Source organism: Liolophura sinensis, chromosome 10 (assembly GCF_032854445.1).
Source record: "Liolophura sinensis isolate JHLJ2023 chromosome 10, CUHK_Ljap_v2, whole genome shotgun sequence".
NCBI lineage: Eukaryota > Metazoa > Mollusca > Polyplacophora > Chitonida > Chitonidae > Liolophura > Liolophura sinensis.
This window is the reverse complement of record NC_088304.1, coordinates 3717827-3741760: the sequence shown is the minus strand read 5'-3', so window position 1 is coordinate 3741760 and position 23934 is coordinate 3717827. Positions and strand designations below refer to the sequence as shown.

Below are 23934 nucleotides of genomic sequence, written 5' to 3'. Positions count from 1 at the left end.
GTGCCTGATTACCCTCGCCATTATTTAGAGGGCTACCAAGCAATATGGCGTCTTGAATTTAAAGTCTTGAGTTTGACACAAAGAAGCATAAAGGAAACACGGAATAAACCGGCTTATTGTCAGCTAGTTTGCTAATTACAGGGGAGGTTACAGATGAAGGTTAGCGCTCCGTATGTTTGCTAGGAGATCTTTCATTCACCTGGTCGCGCTGGCCTTCCAGTCCGTTGAGCAAACGCTCTATGCTTTTCAGTTCACTGTTGTCCGTGGTTGGGGGGAAGCAATTCTGGCCCGACCCCCGGCTGATGAGGGGAGAAGTCCTGTGTCCTGGGCTGCCGGAGCCAGGTGGGCTAGAAAGCCCCGAGAGAGCAGGATGGGACACACCCAACCGAGACCCTGTAGAGGGCAGAGGGGCCGCCGTTGTCACCATAGTAGTCTTTGTCAGGGGTAGGGCGTAGGGAGAGAACCTGTGATTAGGCCGTGAACTGAATAATGGTCCGAGGGATGGGGGCACTATTTGAGGAACGCTTGTGATAGAAACACTGTCCGGTCCCCCCAAGGGGAAACTTTGGGGTAGGAGGTGCGCACCACCAGGTAAAGGCATACCTCCTAGTAATAAGTGCGGGCTTAGGGCAGAGGTTTGTGAACGCACCGACGGGAGATGGGCAAGGTCGGTCGTGGACCCCGTCGATGAGGAAGGGAGCACAGGAAATGGCCCCATGGGGCCGTGAGGTAGAGAGGGGCCGTACAACCCAGGCGGGCCCAGTGGATAAGGGAGAGAACTCGCCGGACTAGGATAGGCACCGCCAGAGGGATGCAAGTAGGAAAACATGGCGTGTGATGCCGAGGGTTGTAACACAGTGACGTTTGGCGGACTTGTAGGTCCCATCGGAGACTTCCGGCCCGACATAATCGGCTCTGTCGAAGAGCACGCCGATCTAGAATCTTCACAGTTCCCACTCCTTTCTGGTGAAGTGTCCCTCGCACAAAATTTCCTCAATGGACTCTCACTTCTGGACCTGTTCACCTCGTTTCTATAATGATCACTTAACATAGTCGGCGAAGACGATCGCGTGCATCGCTCACGTGATAAGTGCGCGTGTTCCCGAAGTGGACTGTCTGTGTTATCGTCGGATACGTTCAACGACGTCGATAAATCCCTTTTTGAAATCATTTTGTCTTCCTCCTCTTTGGTGACATCTGCTAAAAAAACAAAAAACAAACGAAACGTAAGCTTAATTACTGTTAACCTTACCAATTTTTTTGACACAAGCTGAATGAATATCATGCACAACATATACAAATATATATATATATATATATATATATATATATATATATATATATATATATATATATATATATATATATATATATATATATATAATTATTATAACTTATTATAACATTTATCTGAGAAATTCTGTAATAAATTGAGCTGGTTATAGAACCGCAAATAATTCTGACATGGGCTTGATCTGGTATGCGTGATTATGGAGTTTGCTCTGTCTATATTTGTCAAAAACCACAAGTAGGACTTTCAGACAGTATTAGTGCGTACACAATCACCACGGCCGCCTTGGGTGCATATATGACTGGTAAAAACACTTCAAAATGGTAAAAACATGGCGCGACACCTAATGATGAAAGAGCAATCAACCTGAGTGAGATCTCTTTGTGGATTTCGACTTGCCGATATATGAAGCGATATCTTTATGGAGCGAGTTGTAGGAGTCGGGAGTTATAGTGCTTGATGTATGTATGTTGTACTTATTTATATTAGGACAGGGGCTAGACTCTAACGCCGGCGCCCAGCCATACGGGCGCTAAGAGAGCCATACCCAATCAATCACCCTGTCACCAAAGTCGAAAGATTTTACCTGCCGACAGGTAAAAATAAGACTGGCTGCGTTTACAAACGGTCCGGTGTGTCCATATCATCACTGTACTGCGATTTAAATGGGCTTAAAAGCTAATTACGTTTCCTTTCGATTAATATAACCTCTGACCGACATGGAGACGTTTGCCGGCAGGTGGCGCCACTCGAGATGGCGAGATGACGGCTCGCCATAAATTACGTGCCTCACGATTGGTCGATACATATATAAGAGACTGACACACAACAATAAAATTGTAATGAAACACACAGCTAGTTCGAAATGACAACATTTTTTTTACTATAGCGTCCCATTACGCCAGTTTCACACCAAATGTATCGTGAACTATGCAGTATATATTCATATTTTCAGAAAGTGTAATCCTTAACACTGATAATAAACCCTTAGCTAAAAGAACTTATGAAGTGATATCTAACAATCTGATATAACCTTTTGGCTGTGTACATCGACCCGACCGTCGTCCTTAACTCATTGGCGGAAGACGAGGGAAGACGAAGAAAGGCTTTTATATTTCTGACAGGTAAACTGAATGAAACAATAGGCTAAATGTTAATGGCTCTTCATGCATCTGATGAATGGCCAGCGCCAGTGCGCCGTCACTGACATTTGACGTCTGTTGATGTATGCGTGTCGTAAACACCCTTAACTATAAGCTTTGAACATAGAGACTAGTTTACGACTTAAGTTTTATAGTATACTATAGTAACAGGTTTTTTCATCATCAAACAGCCAAAATCTAACTTCATGGCTCAGTCTTAAGAGCACAGCATCGTGATTCTCAGATCTATCTTTCTTTCATTCAACAAAACGAACGAGCAATCAACCCAGCATTTACAAAATACAATCACGAAATTTCCAATGAAAGTTTCAAAACATCCCTGCATTTTGATTGACACGTCTCTATGTCTCTCAAAAAGTAACCAATCACAGCTGAGTACTTGCAGACAAAGATCGACCACTGAAAAACAAGGGTGATCCGGGGGGAATTTAACAGTAACGAATCGGAAGCCACATTCACAAAACGTCTGAAACCAGATTTGTCGTTAGCATTTTTTTCGTACAAGTGATGCTGTCCAAGTTATAAAACTACATGATTTATAAACAAAAAGTTACCAAAAATGTTTTTTGCCAGTTTTGTGAAAATGACTTCAGGACTGGACACAAGCACTGTTCCTAATCTTACCTTCACTATCTGACGTCATAAGCGTGGCGGAAGTGTCCAGAGGTTGGTCATCAGTGTCCACCACACAGATCTCCATATTGTCCGAGTCTTCGTCATCGTCTGACCGATGGTCATCATCTGGACAAGACCCACCAGGGGTCAGCTGAGATTGCTGAGCCATTAATCGTCTACAACAACAGCAACATTAAACATTGTGAGTGGAATGAAACAAGGACACAGGGGTAATAGGCTACAAACTAAAAGACAACAAAAATCCAATCGCGAATTCGCGAAATGTATTTCGTAAATCCACATGAAACGTTAACTGAGGTTTTAGTAAGCTTTACATTCACAGTTATGATATTACGGATGGTTCAAGTCTCACGAAAAAAAAAATGGTAACACATGTAAATGTAAGTTATATAGCGAGTGGCTATTTAAGAATGGCACGTTACGAAACTTGGTTGATATGCTTAAACAATATCGCGCGCTCATTAATACTGTTAAAGGTTTTTGACATTCCACAGACTGCTTTACATTGTGTATATGTATACAAACTCGGTGTCATATCCTTCAAACAAGCGAATCTTTTTTTTTTAAGTGAGATCAGCTGGTAATTTTTTGTTTCTTTTCATGAAATTGATGGCTCCGTTTGTTACTCGCACAAAGTAAACCAGTGCGCGTTTTTTTAATAAGAGAACTTCAACCGACAAGCATATCGTCAAAAACATTAATGGCACCTATATTGATTAAGTATAGACTTCAGCATCGATTCCAAGATGGAATTCGGACAAAGACGTGTTGATCAAGGCATCAATTTTGAGAATTGTTCTTTATTAAATACTTTGTAAACTGATGAAGAGATTACAAACAGGTTACTTTGCATGCATATTTTATGGGAGAACGTGCAGTTATTGGGGGATCTCGCGTGATTATGTTGGCCATTGTTGACAAGAATAGCGTGTGGATTACCATACAACGCCCAATTCCCATCAATAATGTAAGCAGAGCATCGATATGATCATATCTGCATCGGAACTATTAATGAGAAAAATTCGCAAAAACTCTCCAAACACTTCCGAACAATTAACACTAAACGCTAAGAAGTCTTGACCGACTTCTTGCATTGTTTCCACTTAAGGCGAAAAAGGGAGAAAAAGCCAATGGCAGCAGATCCGCAGATGGCTACATAGCTCTTCTTAATTAAAACATCTTTTGTCTCATCTAACTGAAATAATTGCCGATAGCACGACAGAAAACTTGTTCGGAAAGGGTTGTTTCAGTTCTGGCCTTGTGCAAAGATTTAGTGTGCATGTCTATAATCATAACGAAAGTTACACGCTGTCCATATTTTCTTATTCTGGTTTGGGAAAATTCTATATTTATTCATTTCAGTTGTGTTATTTTTGCTTCGGAAGAGAAATAGAATTTCGTTGTTAGTTTACAAGCAGAGGGGTTTGATAATGCACGTTTCATCAATAGGATATTGTAAGTTCAAATCCTGCACCAAGCATTTTGTGTGTGAAACAATATGATAGAAATTCAGAGGTAATTCCAGCATCATCTAATCACGCGTTTCAGCGTGTGTTTAGTGTGTTACATTTACTACAATTACAATTCTTTGATTAAAACCCATTCTTACATGGGTATACTCACTTGAGTCCAAAACCAAAAACAGCAACAGCAAAACAACAAACCAACTTTCTACTACAGACATATACACAATTATGACTTGATACACACGTGTCATGTACACGTTTGACTACAGGTACACACATGTGACTTCATGTGGACGTGTTATATATATATGCATGTGAATTCATGGGCTTTGTTTCTTCATGAACAATGAGGTTACGTGCATCATGATATGAACTGAACTACAACGATCTGCAATTACGCATGCATTAGTATTGAAGGACTACACGAATCGTTTCATCGTCATGTAACAGCCTTCAGCTAACAGGCAAAAGAGTACATAGATTCTGTTTCAGTTGCATTAAATTTGTCTCGAATGAGTGTAGCTATGTCAGCTGTCATGATGCACAATTCCATTGACATTTACCGCAGTCCATGACACAGCACGTCTTTCCGGCGTTCCGGAGAATTGCGTAACTACGGAGAACCCATTTACAAATGAATGGGGTGCCGTCGCGTGATGCACTTTGAACAAGTTTCGGAACACTGGCGAAAATTCTCACTAGCCTTTCAAAAATGGACAGTCATCAGATGGCATCGCTTTGGCGTTTCAATTGATACAAAATCTGTTAAGTAATGAACTCACTTTTTCTCTCTCTTCCCACCTCCCGTGTCCCGGAAACCTTTTGCAAAGGGGTTATTGTCAATTTTCAGTTGGGTTATCTGTAAGGAAAGAAAACAAATGGTACATGTGAGTGGAGAGTTCTGATTTAGTTCTTGTTACCGTCCTCACGCGACAGCTATTCTCCACGCAGATAATCTCGTCAGTTTCAATCCTAAATCAATTCTGTGGGCCGTGGCCTTATACAGGCAGACCGGAAGTTCTGATCGCTTTAGTGGAATGGGGAACCAGTTGTGGGCCACACGCTCCGGGCAGGCTTCTTTATTACATCTATTTCACCTTATTTCCTGAATTTCGCCTCTCTTAATTGGTCGTCAAGTGATTTTGGTTACTCTTAAACGAATCGACAAAACAGTCTCACGTTGATGTGAGGGTTTGCGAGCAAGGGTCCTATGGGAGCTGATCACTTGAGCAAATCTCAATGACCTCGTCCTCAACGAAAAGAGAAGTGGGAGAAGTCTTTATAAACAGAAGGAACATCTGTAAGGCTAGAATATAGAAATAAACTCATAGTATAGAGAATAAGCAAACAAAAGAAAATCGCTAACGAATGTTGAATGTGAATTGAATCAATAGCTCGTTCAACCCTTTGGATGGTTTCATCTAACATATGCTGTTCCATACATTTCCTTACGAAGTGGTGTAGAAATTATCGAAGAAAAGTTTTACAAATCGTTTTTAATTATATGTTGGCGTTAAACAGCTATGGATTGGAATGAGATATGACCGCATTTATAATTAGACGAGATACCCACCTTTTCATTTTGATATGCTGTGACGGCGATGAAATCAGTTTCCTTGAACACGTAAGTTCGGAAGGTGCTGTACGGTAACTTTAGAATATCATTCGCTCTGACAAGATGAAATCGAGGTTGATATTTGTGCATGGAGTTGAGGATCGTCTGAAACAAAGCAAATAGAGAAAGACTACAACAAAATTTTCCAGTGAGAACATAATCTTGTTATGTGACAAGCTAACAGAATTATAATTTGGGTGCCACGTCTTCGTTAAGCCCCTATTCAACGACCACAAATTTCCAGCGCCGATCGACTAACAGTTGACGGGATGAGCTCTGAATGGCGTCCGACGGCCTTGTTATTCGCCAGGATCGACCGCTTGAGACACAGTTCCGTTCGTTAGATCTCTTTCAATGTTTGTGCGCAGGAGTCCTGTTACTTATAATTCCTACGAGCAATATAACCGTATTAACTTGCCAGAGACGCTGTTTTAATTATAGGAGGTGTAAGCCCGAAGCACGGCTGCGCAATACAAAGGAAACCTATAGCATTATAGGTAGAATCGGAGCGCCCGAAACAGAGCGTTCCCACTAACAACATGACTGCTTAAATTCGCGACAACAATGCATTTCATCGGTGTCTTTTGCCGTAATCTCGATTCCATTGTGGTCCCCTCCCTGTGTTTAAAAATATCAGGCGAGTATCGAGAAATGGTCTCATATAACCAACCTGCAGATGTCTGTTGAAAGTGCATGGCTGCCTTCGAAAAAACATATAGGCTGAAAGCAGTTTGCAAGCATTTGTTAATTAGGTTTCGCCATCATTGCAGTAAAAATCCGACGGGATGCGCATGTTAGTAACAAATATCAATAAAATACGATTAAAACATGCCCCGATGTAACCCTGAACCCATCCCATCACATAAATAGAAATCTCCGACTTTAAACCTGGGAAAAGGGAACAAAAGACAGTCTCAAAAAAAAGTCTCTTTAAGGTGGACAAAATTATATATTATTGTGGACAGTAATATACACATATCTTTGTTAAAATGCAAAGAATCTTTGTAAGATTTAGCGTCTTTTATTTATGCTGTTTACACCGAGCTCTCGTCACTATATAAATTTTGCCGTCTTGGAGCAGTTTGTGTCACGTGCCACGCAGCCTTATGTACCTTAAACAGTTTGTTTTCCGCTTGGTCTTCGCGCTCTGCAAAAGCTTCAAACCGCCAAACATAACACCACCGATGGCATTCTCGTTCGCTGAAATGCTATTCTTTTATACCTGTCACTTTGTTTTATGGCTGTACTAGTGGTTTTCATTCTTTCTGCGCTCCTTCAGTATAGCACAAAGGGTCATATGGCCATTTTATTTTTTCTGTGTAATTCTGTTCACGACAATAGAGTTTCGCTTTAAACTGCCATGCGCATTTCTAAAGAAGCTGTTTAGTCTCCGGGAACTTGAGAAGTCAGTTCACTATAAATTTCGCTTTCCTCTTCTTGTCAAGAGGAGTTGTTCAATCTTCAACTCTCGATAATGAGTTCGTTCCCATTAAGGGCGGTTTTTTTTTAGGCAAAGATAATTTGTCTCGATTTTGTTTCACTCTCTGACGAGAACAGATTGTCAAGATCGTATCTCTGGATTTGTGAGTGATGTTGTATTGGGGGCAAGTTTTCAATCGGTTCTCGACTGCTCTCTGAGAACATGTTGAACGTGGAAAATGAATCGTAAACCAAACCTTCTATTATCCCCGAGGTCGGCTGTGTTTAACAAGAGGCAGGGCGGTTAATTGTTATCTGTCCCCATGTCCAACGCCCTTTCATCGCAAGAACCTTCTGGCCCACATAACCGATGTGAAATCGAGACTCAAGAAAGAGAGGTAAGGACAAGTAAATGACAGATAAACGAGAGGTAGACGCGGGCAGCTGATTGGAATCATTGGCGGGGACAGCGGGGTATGGGGAGAGAAAATGAGAGGGTGGGGACAGAAAGCGGCTTAGGGACGGTGAGGGACGCGTGGGGTGCTAACTCCGAGTGTCACATTGTCTCTCTCCCACTCAGAGTCATACAGATGGATTCCTTGATACGGTGACTGTGTTGGATGGCACTCTGAAAAGCCCTGGCGCCGACGGCGTTAGCGCGGACCTCGGCGAGTCACTTGTCTACACGGATTTTCTAGAGATGGTTGCTGATAGGGTCATAGGTACCACACGAACAGTGGCCAAAGTCAAGACCGCATGAGCTAACCTGAACAGCAGGGATTGAGGCGATAAGGCCTATGGTTGTTCCCTATCCCGGGGGGTGCCTTCAGGTACACACAGAGCCCAGTGTCTTCTCTGTGAGTGACAGAGGACTCTAACAAAGCCAGCATGTCAAAAACGTAACCTAGCCTACTCTTAAGCAGACAAGGGTAACAAACAGGACAGTGCGTCCAAAAGCAGAACCAATTATGAAAGGTGTATTTGTCATTAGGGCCTTTTCAATTTGACTTGGTGAAGGGGGTTAGATCTTCTGATATATATATCCCCGCTCCCCACAAAGTTACCGCGATTCAACCCCTCCACTGCGTCTCCGCCCCACGTGCTTTCATCGGGCAAGATCGCACGTGCTAGTACATATACACAAACAAGCCAAATTTTCCAAAAGATTTACATTTTAAAACAGAAGTCATGTGAAAATTACTGCTTCGCGTCAAATCACGGAAAATTATTGCCTCACGTCAAATCACAGAAAATTACCGAACTTAACATCTTAATCATGAAAACCTTCCACGACACGGTATGGCCTTTTGTTAAACTACATAGCCTTTCTTAAAACAGGATGAACTTTCATTCAAAGGAAAATTATAATAAGGAAATAATAAATATTATTATTTTTGTAAATGCCGTTTTGTTTGAAAAACACAATATCAACAAATGTATCCCCACGAAGATATGCCTAAAATTACAAATGTTATTCAATGCTATAACTAGCCAAGGATCTATTATTAAAAGAAAATTAACTTATTTCCTTTAAGTTACATTAATATTAAACGTTATTTTCTACTAAATTTTTAAAAAATAGTACCTTATTTATTTTTGTAATAAATAGAAAGGATTGAGTTATTATAAATCAGGCTAAAAACATATGCGCTCGATTTTGATAGGAGAAGAGATTTTATAAAACGCCTGAAGTAAAGGGAATGGGATGGGAAAAGCTGGTTCTCTTTTATCACAAGACAAATTCAAACTCAGCGTGTAAGGAATGGATAAGATATGGTCAAAATGATTAATCGTAATTGAAATGGTTGGTATTTGACAGAACACATCGTATTTGGTCATTTATTTACAGCTTATATACAGTGAATTTATTTTTGCTTTTTTTGTTTTATATTCACTTATATTCAGAACTCAGAATGAAACAATTTGAAAAATAGTAAAGACATCTGTTACTTATATACACAACGAAAAAAAACAAAAGGGAAGGAACATAAAGGGTAAAAGAAAGAAATGGCCACCGTCACACGGCATAATTATCTGGTATATGAACACTTTCGGCTGGAATCGATATTATAAGACTTTAAATGCCTCCCGGTGCCAATTTATTAATAAAGACAAGTGAACAATATAATATATACACTCCTTGCTTCTCTCTAAAGCCCTTACACAGACATATGCACATGCGCATCAGGACTACAGATCTCAGATTTACAAGCTTGAACGCTCGATTTGTTTTGCGGTGAGGACTAGAAATCTTTTATCTGACGACGAACAATTACAAGTACATTAATTATCAAATCTGACAAGTACACTGTGTTTGGAGCCACCACGGCTGGTGAGTGATACCTGTACAGCATAACTATGGTAATCAACTGAGTCAGGAGAAATACCGAACTCAAGTCACGTCCGGAAAATCGGAATTCCGCGCCATAGTATATCATCCTTTTGTTCTTATTCCGCCTCCCACCCGCAAGATAAAGGCGAGTAAACTCATAGTCAAACGAACAGCAATAAGCGAACAATGCATACCAAACACACCAAACAAAAGTGCATTCATTTATTTATACACTTATTTATTTGTGTAAGAAAGTGCAAAGAATAATTTTCTAAAAGATTGTGTGCAGTATGTCTAGAATAGCATCTTCTGTTACACACAAAGGAGGTAAAATCGCAAGTTTTATTGTTTTATAGTTGTGTTTGTGTTACACATTTTGTTTAAATTAGACACCTTTAAAATTCAGAAATAACAGAATAGTGACTGGTGAAACATACAGAATACACGATTGTTTTACATTGTGAGACAATTTTACATAGAATTTACCTAAATTTCAATTCCAACTTTCTACACTTTCAACGAATTTTAATTTTTTTGTTCAACTCCAAATTCAAGAAAAAGAAAAGTGCTCATATTGATATAGTGTTGCCAGAAGTCAACCGTTGGTTTAAAACGTGAAATTTCATGCATGCACTGTTTCGACAAATTAATTATTTTTAACAATCTATTCACCACAGATAGTGAGATCATAGCCTATATTTATTCGCATAAAAGATTTCAAAAAAGAAATCACTATTCACAACGCAAAGAAACGATTTGTTCTTTTATACTTGTCTCTCTCGCTTTTGAAATATCGATCTTGGCAAATCAGGAAGTTTGGTTTATATACATATATCTGTGATAATAAAAGCAATTTTATCCGATATTTAGTTTATTGTAGTGAAAATGTACATGAACACTATTTTGAGCTTCAGTAACAAAAATATCTTTTTGTACAGAAAAATATATAGTGCAATATGGAAAATAAAAGTTTTAGACGTTCTGTTTTTTTTTTAGAGCAAACAAAATGTTTACAATTGTTTATGAACAAATCACTGAATGAAATGTAAGAATAAATAATTAAATTGACGTTCAAATTTGTAAACAATTGAGAGCAATAATTTGTAAACAATTCTTTATATGGCTAAAAGAATTAAGCAAGACGATCAAGATGTTCAAATTTGATTACACTTTTGAATCAAACATCGGCATTGCAGCAATCGCGATGAAGACGTTCGATTTTGCCTATACTTGAAAGGGACAATTTGTAAGCAATTTTTCTATGACTGACAGAATAAAGCAATGAAGCAATCGTGATCAAGACGCTCAAATTTGTTTACAGTTGTGAGCAACAATTTGTAAACAGTTGTTTAAGAAAGAATAAAGCACTGAAGCAATTCTGACCAACACTGTTAAGGCAGAAAATCAGGATTATCTAAACTTTCACATTAAAATACAAAATATCTATATATATTCTTATACTTACAAATCCGTGTTTATCGGAGATGTTGTTGGTGAGTTTGAGCTTGTGGAAGGACACCACTTTCTGCATCCACTGCTCGCCGGTGCTTGGTGAGTCCGGATGGATGTACATGCGCTTTGGCATTTCTGGATCTGCCTTTCCGGCCACCATCCATCGGCTGTTGTGGAATTTATAGCGACAATCGTCAACCGCCACAATGTCCATCAACAATATATACTTCGACTTTTTATCCAGACCCGATACTCTAATTTTAAATGGAGGAAACATCCGTCTAAAATGAAGAGAAAATGACATATTCATTAGTTATAAAGATTAAATTTGGTATACAAACTTAAAGTTTGGACCAAATGACAAGCAGATCATTATCATGATCAATTTTATTTTTCTCAACTGTATGCTTAAGTCAAGAAGAAAAATGAGACATCATTATATATCGCTAGAGGCTGCAGACCCGATTTAAGATATTTTTTATTGAATATATGATTTATATATTTTTATTTGTATTTGCTTTAGCAAGTATATTATAGTCATAATGGTATTATATAAGTAAGGGATATGGTACTGGTACCGTTAAACTTAATCCAGGGGACATTGTAGTTATAATGTTACCATCCAAGGGATACTGTAGTCCTAATGCTTCTACATAATTAAGGGATATTATAGGCATTATGTTACTAAAACCATAATAACTATAAATAATAAATCTGTACATATCTAAACATTCAGAATTACGAAATACGCACGAAAAAAGGCATCTAAAAAGCTAGAGGTACACATGTTCACCCTGGCGCCCGCACATTTCTGATGAGTCTCTTTTACAAATAGTACATCAGTCCACTGGACCAATTTTCAAAACGAAAGGTGAAAGAAAAAATGCGGATTTGTTCAATAAAAACAGAAGAACTAAACTGGAGTGTTTGCTCAAAGCCGACACGATGTACTTATCACATGAAATATCATACCTTTAACACATTTATCAATTCTGGCCATTTGTGTGCATTGTATGACTTTTTACCTGAACTGTCTACCATGCCGCGGTCAGTAATTTATCAGCAAATAAAAAACACCAGATGAACACATTGGCTTTGTTAATCGACAGCTGTGTATTTTAACTGGTAGCCGGTAATCGTTTGGAACCATATACCACATGTGCTCACCCCAAGCAGCTCTATGCTCTTTTTTCAATGTGAACAAACAAGCTGGTAAGGATATATGGTCGGGTGAAGCAGGCCTCTGTGGCGCACACCAGTGGTGACGGGAGAGTCTTGACAGGCAACTGCACGCTGTGCGACATGCAAGCGGTGTTTCAAGCTTACACAAAGATTATCGACAGTATGCAGACATGAAGCATGACTCCTTGTCAATTCTCAACCATCGATTTCGGTACTTACAGGAGTCGCCATTATAGCATTTAATTTAGCCATTTTTCCTGAGGTAGGGTCAAATTGACAGGTATACTGTTATATCTATTGAAATTCAGCACAGGAAAAAAGAAATAATAATAATAACAATAAAATAAAATAAAACTAGTGATCTTCCCAGATTGGTAAAGATAATATCCAAAAGAAAACAAGTCGTCTTCAAATATGTTCATCACATACTCGCAAAGACAGCCAAAAATGGAAAACATTGAGGGCTGTGGGGTTTGAACCTGTGAAGGAACAATGACAGTCACTCGGCAGGAAGTTACTATACATAAAACATTACCTAAGCTCCATACTCACGTTATGGTAACTGTATATTTGAAATCGAGCTGTTATCTGTCAAAGGTTAATTTGAAGACCATAAATACATAGTTCCACCAGCTCTCGGGAACAAATCGATATCTGCTCTTATCAATAAAGCGAGACTTTTTTCGTTCACGGACTGGAGTATAGTTTGCAAGGAAATCGAAATTTTTTTCTTGTCGCGTTAATGAAATTGGCACAGTTGGCAGATCAAAGAAAGCATGTCACACCAGCCGCCAGTTTTCTTGTTCACTGCATTAAACAACTATCCGATTTATGTTGGAACGCCCTTGTGGATGAAAGTCAATCGACATATAAGTAAAAAAGGAAACAATAAGCAGAAAAAATTGTTTTCGTAAAAGATATTCCAAACCATGCAGGCTCAAATCCATAGAATTGATAATCATACAGACACTTAGTACCTCATGCAGCTCCTTGATGGAAAAGCAAATTCATGCAGAACGAGGTAATGTATCCTGCAAGGGACATCCTAACAAATAAGGCACCAACCGGTTCACTCGTTAACCAAACAGGACACGAAGCATCTCCTCCTTAAATCAACTCGTTAGCATGCTGCCCATGTTCTATCAGCTACGAAGTATGTAGAAGGATGGATGGAAGGAGTGTCCTCCACTCACCTATTCGCTGTAAACCCTTCAACCACTCACCTACTACACTGTAAACCGATCATCCATCCACCTGCTACACTGTAAAACATCATCCATCCACCTACTACACTGTAAACCATCAACCTCTCATCTCCTACACTGAAACCATCATCCATCCACCTCCTACCATGTAAACCATCATCCACCCACCTACCACACTGTAAATCCATCGTCCATTCACCTTCTACACTGTAAGTTCATCATCCATCCACCTCCTACAATGTAAACCCATCATCCATCTACCTACTACACTCTAAACCCATCATCCATCTACCTACTACACTGTAAACCCATCATCCATCCACCTACTACAGTGTAAACCCACATCCATCCACCTACTACACTGTAAACCCATCAACCTCTCACCTCCTACACTGAAACCATCATCCATCCACCTCCTACAATGTAAACCCATCATCCATCCACCTACTACACTGTAAACCATCATCCATCCACCTACTACACTGTAAACTCATAATCCATCCACCAATCACACTATAAACCCATCATCCATCCACCTCCTACAATGTAAACCCATCATCCATCCACCTGCTACACTGTAAACCCATCATCCATCCACCTGCTACACTGTAAACTCATAATCCATCCACCTACTACACTGTAAACCCATCATCCATCCACCTGCTACACTATAAACTCATAATCCATCCACCTACCACACTATAAACCCATCATCCATCCACTTCCTACAATGTAAACCCATCATCCATCCACCTTCTACACTGTAAACCCATCAACCTATCACCTCCTACACTGTAAACCCATCATCCATCCGCCTACTACACTGTAAACCCATCAACCTCTCACCTCTTACACTGAAACCATCATCCATCCACCTCCTACAATGTAAACCCATCATCCACTCACCTACTACACTGTAAACCCATCATCCATTTACCTACTACACTGTAAACCAGAATCCATCTACCTACTACACTGCAAACCCATCACTCATCTACCTACTACACTGTAAACCATCATCCATCCACGTACTACACTGCAAACCCATCACTCATCCACCTACTACACTGTAAACCCATAATCCATCTGCCTTCTACATAATCCATCCACCACCTACCACAATGTGCACCTATCACACTGTACACGCATGCACAGACCTACTACACTGTAAAGCCATACGCCCACCAGTTATACTATAAAATCCCCATTCATTAATCCACAACATTGTTAATGCATCACACACCCATCCACTACACTGTAAACCCATCACTCACCCACCCACTACACTGTAAACCCACTGAAATTGTTCCCGGAGAATTGCGGTGAATTGTTCAAGTTGTAAGTGTTTCGGCGCATTCTTTCTCGGATTTTCGGCATAATAATACTAGTCAAACGTAGAGAAAATCCAGCAAAAATCGAAGTAAAATAAAAATAATTCATCATAACACGACAACGTAACATTTGCGACTTTCCGTTTAGTGGTTCAAAAGTTTGTTAAAAAAAAATACCTGTAAATAGCTTCTACCTGCCTTATGAAAAAAATCTTCTCAACTGTTTATCTGTTATCCTGCATGGGATCGGTTCAAACGTAATCTCAGGTTACGAGTATCTATTTTTCAATGGCTTTCTGCTGGACACCTTGGCTTTTGTCCACCAATATTACGTGACGTTACATTTACAGTCTGGTCCCTTCACTCGCGTGAGGGCCTGTTAGCTCATGTCGCGGACGGTGCACTGAAGACACTGCCCTACACTGCACACGTTTCCAGTTGAGTTGGCTTAGGCGGGTAACCTGTTCGTGCTAATTGATACTGACACTGGGACAGTAGCCTAGTACCACGCCTGACCGGACTGCTGCGGATAACCGCCGACCTCATAAAGACAGGACCTTGTCAAAATTAGTTTCTCTCGCATCGGATCAAACCCACCATTATATATACGCAGCCAAAATAAAGCTCCCGACAAATAGCGTAATTATCACTAAACAGGAAACCTGGGTCGCCATTTCACGACGGAGCCGGAGTTTACCGAACAGGTGTGACGTTCTTTGTCGAATTCTACCGATCTACAGGTTTGCTAACTACGCCGCAACAATCTGTTCAAAGGATCCTTACAACTGCTTTTCATATAACACCGCTGTGTAACATTTATTGATTTTCAACACAGACTGTTCGTCGTCACATGACTGAAAAATTGTTGAGCACGACGTTAAACCCCAAGCACTCACTCACTCACTCACTCACACACTCACTCAACACAGACTGCCTTAACAACAACTTTCGACCCTCTATGTTGTGATAGATACTAGACAAAATAATTTTACTAAATATGGCTGATACCTCCCTAAAGCAGTGTGGAAACTTCCACGTGTCCGCTAACTACCACATGTCTAATCCTCACCACATGTTTATGTCTACCCATGCACATGGTATATCTTAGCTTCGACTACGACCCAGCAAACCTAACCCATCACCTAATAAACTTCTGCCATTATGTATTCGAAATCAATTTTCTTTATGTACCTTCACATCGACAGTATGGAATTTGATTTGCTAAATTCCGAGAATAAAAGGTATCGAGCATTTATTTTTTATTAAAAAAAAGCATAAGGCCAGTGGGATAGTTATTATGGGGCCCTAACATGCATACAGGAAGAGGTTCCGTTCAAGAAAATCATCTCAGATACGAACTATAGGCTGCGACCCAGAAGGCTTTCAAAAATGATACGTTTAGAGGGTGTTTAGGGAGAAAAAAAACAAGAGGTTGGAATATATCGGAGGCACGGGATTGCTGAGGGATGGGAAGGAGGGGGAAGGAGGAGGAGGGGGGAGGCCCTCGGGCTGGAAATCATTGAAAGGAAATTGTATTTTTATCCAAGGCCCTTAAAATTGGCCTTAACAGCCTGTTACAAGCACACGACAATATGGTCGAGTTAGAGGGAACAATCGGTGTGCGTTCTCTGAGGTCTTTGCACAGTACAGAATATCTTAGGGTAGTTTGGCGAGCATACGCGCACCCATTGTGTCGGGAATGACGGGAACAATGCCCGGGGCCCTTGAGAGCTCCCTAGTTATCCGTTCAGTCGACATAATCCAAAGAGGCCCCCCGAGCGGCACAAATGGACCCACGGGGCTGTCAGCCTCCCCCGGAGAACTGTCGAATTTAGCCCTCGTTTTCCTCCTCATTTCACATGGATAATGTGACGATGAGGGGACAAGAATTAAGAGGAATAAAGCTGCGTATTTATCTCCCTTCTATCAGCTATGTAGCCTCCCTCCCTCCCTTGTCTGTCCCCACCCACCTACCTACCCATCCATTCCATTCCGGTCTTTGGCCAGAGGTTCTTTTGTATGGTAAACCATTGTCTGTACCAATCAGCTGCGCTCTCGCAAAGTCTCGCGAGACAGACCTAGAGTCGATAATAATCAATCCGTGTCATGATAACCTTAATTAATACAGCAGCATGATTCCATTTGACGGGGCATCGACGACTGAGGATCGTTAGAAAAGGGGAGATGTCGGCACATCTGTAGGCGACCATCACCTGTCCAGCCCATCATACACTCGTACATTATCAGCCATTAGCTCACACCTTGTACAGCTACTCCGTTACCTTTGTCTGTATACCTCACTCTACCGCCATTTTTTTTGCAGCAACCCTCACTTAAAATTTGAACATCTTCATTAAAGACCCAATTATTTCATTTCATTCTACAGGTTCTAAATTAAAATGAAAAATATATATATTTTTTTGGTTCAGCTATATATACTCCCAAAGAGAACACACGCATAACAGATGCACAAGATTAGTTGCTAATCGATACTACTATAAATTTAGCGTATGTATATTATTACCGCTAGAATAACACATTAACAAAAGCGTCTAGATTCTTTTTTTTTTATGACGGAAACAGAATCGGGTCCACTGAACGTTGATCGCTATTATACTTCACCGCTATAAATAGAACAGAGTCGACAATACTAGGTCATGCAAAAATACTCCTATACGACGCGATATGGTAGCATTATGAAGGTTGTTTGGAACTGGTTTGATTTTTTCTTATAAATTATAGATAATAAATGCTTACAAAACATCTTACAATTGAGACCACCACATAAATCGTCGCATTAAAAGATCTGAAGGACCTAAACAAATTTTATTTCAAAAATAATACAGATGTTTATTCACACAAAACTTAGGCGAATGGTTATTATTTCCTTATTAACAAGAAGCTATACTTGTGATGACTTAAAAGTAAGAAGAATTCCTGCGCCCAACAAATATAGGCTTATATAAACAGCTATGGAGTGCTACCTATAATAATTTAGGCGAGGTTCATGAACCGGTATAAGATAGAGGCATACGAAAATGACAGGGAGTGGGCACACGAGTCAGGGTGGGAACTGTTTCATGACTCAGTTTCAAAGAAAGACAAGCCAGATGGCAATATAACTCATTCAACCATAATACCACTTATATATAATCTATGCATGTTTACATGTCCGGTGTAATGAAAATCTGAAGGGAGCAGTAAAAGCCTTTGTTGTGAAAAATCTTCATCATCACGACATACCTTTCAGTGTAAGTATCAAATCTTCCCAAATTTCCCAAAAATTCAAAATATTCCAGGTAAACTAAAGGTTTTGCATTACAGCGCGCAATCGCAATCTCAACGGTAGAGTGATGTCATTATAAAGCTCCTATAAGCGAGACTTTCGCTCTGGTGTTCTATTGAAGAGGTCATTCTCATGTAGCGATTTCGTTACGCCACCAATACAATAATTTAGCAAAATAATATTGATAAACCCGTGAGACGAGAAACAGACACCTGTAATTAATGTTTACAGATGTGTATCTGTGTCCGGCAAACGACAAAGGCTCCACCATGTGGACATGTATTGCCAGGGCCCTAAATCGTGGCGATATCACCACATGTGCGTTTATTCTCACCTGTCGCATGAAAGGTACTCGTCCCAGGTGTACGCCGTGTTACCTGTTTTATATGTTACGCCAATTTCAGGTGTGATTTATGGGTATCAAATGACAGGTATATGGATTTTCGTCACACCTCATGTCCACTCTGTGTCAGCTAGTGTTACACCTATACCTATTCTCCATGTCATAAAAACCAGAGTACACTAATAAAATAACTTTTGCACTCATACATACATAATCTTTATATGATACATCCTTTATAACAATCCCATACATCCAGCATCTTTTTGTAAATCAAACATATTTTGAATACATGATACCGTTCTAGATATACGGATAATTTGCCTATATCTGGAGCCAAAACTGTACATCCATATTTTGAACAAAATGTGTGAATCAATTGTGGTGTCACTGAGATAAAATATTATTTTTTTGTAATAGTGAAGACACTACATTTTTCACAATTTTACAAAGTAAATAAACAAATTTCCCAGGTGCTACATGTTTTCAAGTTGCATTGCACCTATGCAGATATCCAGTACAGCTATTCTCATAACTGCATATACAACGCTGGTTTAAACTTAATTGATTCAAAATTCCATAAGCGATATTGATGTTAAAACAATATGCTGATTCTAACAAACTTATCCGCTTCTGACAATAAACTATGAAGACACACAATATATCCACAATCCGGCATTGTATATTAAAGACTACAACTACACACTGACAAATAAATTGCTTCCATTTTTTTTTCTTGGAGGATTAATATCTGTATCAATATTCTGATGTTAAAAGGAGATTAACAGGCTTAACAAAGCCGGGATGAACACGTCACCCTGACGCACCTCATGTCCAAACTGAAGGAATTGTTATACTTTGCGTGCAACAACAGACTTTCACATCTCTTCAGATCCATTTTTTGTCAATACTTCGTTGTCGTCATAATAAAAAAGTCTTTTTATTTAGTACTATTATCTGAAACTTGTGGGCATCGTTTGATTGACGAAGCACGCGTTAAGTTGTCTATACATTGGCAACACGAAATTTGTCCCATCTGTGAGCTGTCGGGAAGGCATCAACACGTTTATATATAGGTGCTGAGATGTTGTTTCCTTAAAGTGAGAAGAAAAATTAATCAATGCAGAACCACTCAAGCGGTTAACTACACACAGACAAATCTGCTGATTAAATTCAATAACGATGTTCAACTCGTGTTACTTTTAGTCTGTTTAAACGTGAGGGGGTTGGGTTTTGATGGTGGTCGACACTCTTGACGGCGATAGCGTGCACGCATATACGTGTTAGAGTGTTCACTATACAGGACATGAGTGTACACTATACAGGGCAGACAGGGATGAAGGGTTAAACTTTACAGTATTCGGTGTCTCTGATGAATTCAAGTAACACAGCCGCAGGCGGAAAATTCAGTATATGAAATTTAACATTGACATCTTCCTAAGCAGATGTAAAATGGCTTTCTTCTCGGTTGAACTATTTTCTTTGTTAAAGTTTTATATCTTATATCGTTTTGATTCAATTACACTATACAAATGAGACGAAAAGCATATCTGAGAATGTAAATAGACGGCTTAGTGGTCGAACGTTTGGCGAATGCAAACCTACGTGCATTACAAGTATAGACATAGTACATATCCGGCAGGATATGGCAAAACGGACTGGGGTGAATACATCTCATGCTGATTGTTATGTCAACAACTAAGATAAGGCTGGAACAGTAAGAGCCGTTAGCCTGTTAAAAGACAATTACCTGTTCAAAGCTTGGATTTACCTATCACTAAAAACTCGCGTCGTTTAACCGCAGGAATTCTACTCCTGTGGAAATTAGGCTCTTGCGGTGCCCTGCTGGCTCGGCTGATCGGGGATCACAACATGGCGTCCCGAAGGAAGACGGTCAAAGTGGAATTACCTATATGTTACGTGAATGGACGCCTTTTTGTTCACCTGAAGGGAGGGGCGCCATGGGCTCACGGGTGAGTTTATATCCCGTCTGGAGTGGCGTACTAATTCCAGGCACGAGGTTTACCGTGGGAATTCACCACTTGTCAGCCCCACAACATTAACACCTCGTATTCAAAATGCGCAATGGACGGCCGGCAAATTAACACTTGAAGCGATCATCCCTATAGCGAACGAACAACGACAAAATGGACGCCAAAGCTCAACACCACTTGACAAGTGCTCTTGTGAAAACAAAAAAACTCCCCACAAAACCAACAAAACTGGTAAGGACTATTTAGATGGGTTAATTTGTTCAAGAGGTGATTATTTCCTACTTCATAAAATAGATAATTAGATATAAAAAAACGGTAAATAAAACAAGCGTCATTTTAACACCACCTTTTTCCCACCAGGAAACTATCGTTGATTCACCGACGAACCAAGATCGGTGGGTGAAATTTGCTTATACGGTCGTGTTGTAGTTTACATTAAGTCCAGCAGAACGTGGTAAATCAAACTTTAGGGAAAAGTCCGATGTGATATTATGAAATGATCCAGAGAAAATTACCTATAAATAAATCTACATTGGCAATGCGTTATATGAGCGTTACGAACATAAAAATATCGCAATCAATCGACAGTTGTTTCAAGCAAGGGCATATATTTATAACTAAACTCATATACTCTGATTTTAATTATGCTACCCTTATTTTATAATGGATCTCATACATTAAGTTATTCTTTGACATCTTATATACCTGTCTCAAAATAAATGAACTAGCAGGAAATTTCTTGACAGAAGGCCAGGAGCAAAATGGTCTCAAAAGTAGTTCTCATGTTTTATCACATGAGGCACTTATTCCACACGCGTGCTAGGTATACTCTTTTTGCAGAAATAACATGAGCACAGCGAACTCAGTTTCTTCTGGTAATACTACAGTTTGACTTCAACTAGTTACTGATATCAATATTTAGAACACTACGTATGAATTCTTAATATATCACAATCTCTCGTGGGCTATAATATTATATATTCTACTGAGCGTAATCAGAAACTGATGAGTAATTTGTAGTGCCGTCATAAAAAAAACGCAACGGATCATGCAATGCTAAACTTATTATATGTGTATACACGCAACTGACAATGCAAAACTATAATATGGGCTTACAATCAATGGAATTTATACAGGAATATCTTATGAAATGCAGGACAGAAAAAACATACAAAAAATTTGTTTACTGTAAACTTGAGCAAATTTGTCAGAAATCATCACAAACTTCAAGTGGCTGGGTGCTGGTTAACGATTCTTTCTTAAAAATAATCATTTGAGTTAAAATGTACAAAATGATGAATTCCAAAATATTTTCAGTGGAATGCCCAAATTAAAACGCCAATAAAATATTTAGTGCTAGATGAAGACATCAAACTGACTACACAGAATGGCACATTCTCACTTAATTATGACCAAACTAAAATTGCAACTTTTTTATTATACCAGTTGAACTAACGGGTGGTAAATTATAGCTTAGGTTGCTTTTAACAATTGTAGTCTTTAGCTGACCATTAGTTTTGAATAAAATGTGAATTATTTAAATTCGTCCAACGCACCAGTTAAACAAGCATGCATCATTTATGACTATTAGCGGCCAGGAAAATTAGTTTATTTGTCAGCGAAACAAAACAAAAAATATGACACATATTTTCTAACAAAAATATCCAAAAATATATCAATTTAAGATTTTGACAGAAGGTCGTGAGACTAAACAAAATTGCACCATATCTACATTTCCGGGGATGTGTGCACGTACCTCCGAAATAGCAAAAAGAAAACCAAACGAATCAAATTAGAAACAAAAAGAATCAAGGTTGAAGAAATCCAAGAACCAAAAAATAGAATTGAATCAATTTTCTTAGAAGGCAGAGAAGGTTGTTGGCACATAGTGTATAACACCCACAAACGTGGATTCCACAAGTAAATATTTACACGTAACTGAAGACAGCCATTGTTGTTTGAGGGAAAAAACTTAAGGTAACCCAGGAAAAACTAAGAAATAACTAAATAAACTTCAAAGGCGGAGACGCTTACCTGCCGGATTTCGTGATGACCATTTCGGTTCCTATCGAGTGGAAACGGTCCCAGAGATCTTTGCCTTCGAGCTCGACTTTTGGGTCGTCTTGGACGTCCGAATCTAAAGGTTCTAGGGAACGTAATGGTCTCAGATGTTGCTGACTTGTGAGGATGTCTGTAGCCGTCATAGGTGAGCGCAGCATCCCTTGATGGAGCTTCGGTAGCAGCGAGGACGGTACCGTGCCGTGGCCGAGGGGGTAGCCAGGCAGATACGGCGGCTGGGCTAGCAGCGAATTCATGGAGTAATCCACGGGCCTGTGAAGTAGAAATGGATTGTAGGCCGCCATTGGCACAGGCCTATCGACCTCCTATGCGATCCAGTGTCATTTAAATGCTGGTAAGTGTTTTTCCGCGAGAACTGTATAATATAATACCATATGTATATGTGGATCTGTCGACTAGCGACGTGCCAACGATAAAACTGGCTGGGACATAACCTAACCCCAACTACTAAAGCGGCCGGCAGGCCGGGTGTGCGAGCCGATACGCTGAGGCGAAGCTCGAGCGCTGATTGGCTGGCGCGCTCGATCGGGGCAAGGCATTCGCGAGAAACGGAGTAGTTGTTCACAGGTCGGTTGGATAGGTAGTCACAGAGAAGTGTCGTCCACGCACCGTGGCCCCGGAGTCTATTGTGTGACCGGGAGAATATGTCAACAACCCTAGACAGCCATGCAATGTCCTCGTCGCCGTGGGTATATAGAAAAATAAGTCACCGCGAAAAGAAGCACCTCGACAGATTACATGCAGACTTAGACGGAGATAATTAAAAAACAAAAAACAAAGGAAAGCAAATGACAGGCGCTGGTTAAAACGTTATTGTTAGGTGATCCGACATTCTTTCTTTAGTAATCAGCCGATAGTCGCGACAATGTCTGGAGTGGAAAATAAACCTCAACGAGACCAACGAGAACAAGATTAAGCTTAAAACCTCCCAGTCTCACAAATACCTATCCAAAATAAACCTAAAATAAAAAAATGTATCGGCGAAAGTTTGCAGTCATATTTACACTAGGGCGTATAAGATCAAAGGTTAATTGTATAAACGTGATGCCGTTAAGCTATGGTCTTTGCTCAGGTAAATAAATACCTGTAATTACAGGTGAGTGAGAGAGATATATACGATGACGGGGTGAACCCGAGAGAAAC

At 39.8% G+C, this 23934-nt stretch overlaps 1 protein-coding gene across 1 annotated transcript; it reads right to left on the bottom strand.

The window, feature by feature from the left end:
- Window positions 1–45: 45 nt before the first annotated feature.
- LOC135476406 (T-box transcription factor TBX2-like) lies at window positions 46–23214 on the bottom strand. Its single transcript, XM_064756415.1, has 6 exons — window positions 22747–23214; window positions 11388–11655; window positions 6130–6276; window positions 5339–5415; window positions 3079–3245; window positions 46–1200 (listed from the first exon to the last, which is right to left on the bottom strand). Exons 1-6 carry the CDS (start codon window positions 23073–23075, stop codon window positions 161–163), a joined length of 2028 nt encoding a protein of 675 aa, XP_064612485.1. The 5' UTR covers window positions 23076–23214; the 3' UTR covers window positions 46–160.
- Between the last annotated feature and the right edge of the window lie 720 nt (window positions 23215–23934).

Excerpts from the sequence above, each read along its gene's own strand:
- LOC135476406 (XM_064756415.1), bottom strand. The coding sequence starts at position 23,075 with ATGGCGGCCTACAATCCATTTCTACTTCACAGGCCCGTGGATTACTCC. Across the intron at positions 11,656-22,746 it reads GTCATCACGAAATCCGGCAG|ACGGATGTTTCCTCCATTTA; the intron begins GTAAGCGTCTCC and ends TCTTCATTTTAG. Across the intron at positions 5,416-6,129 it reads CAGCATATCAAAATGAAAAG|ATAACCCAACTGAAAATTGA; the intron begins GTGGGTATCTCG and ends CTTTCCTTACAG.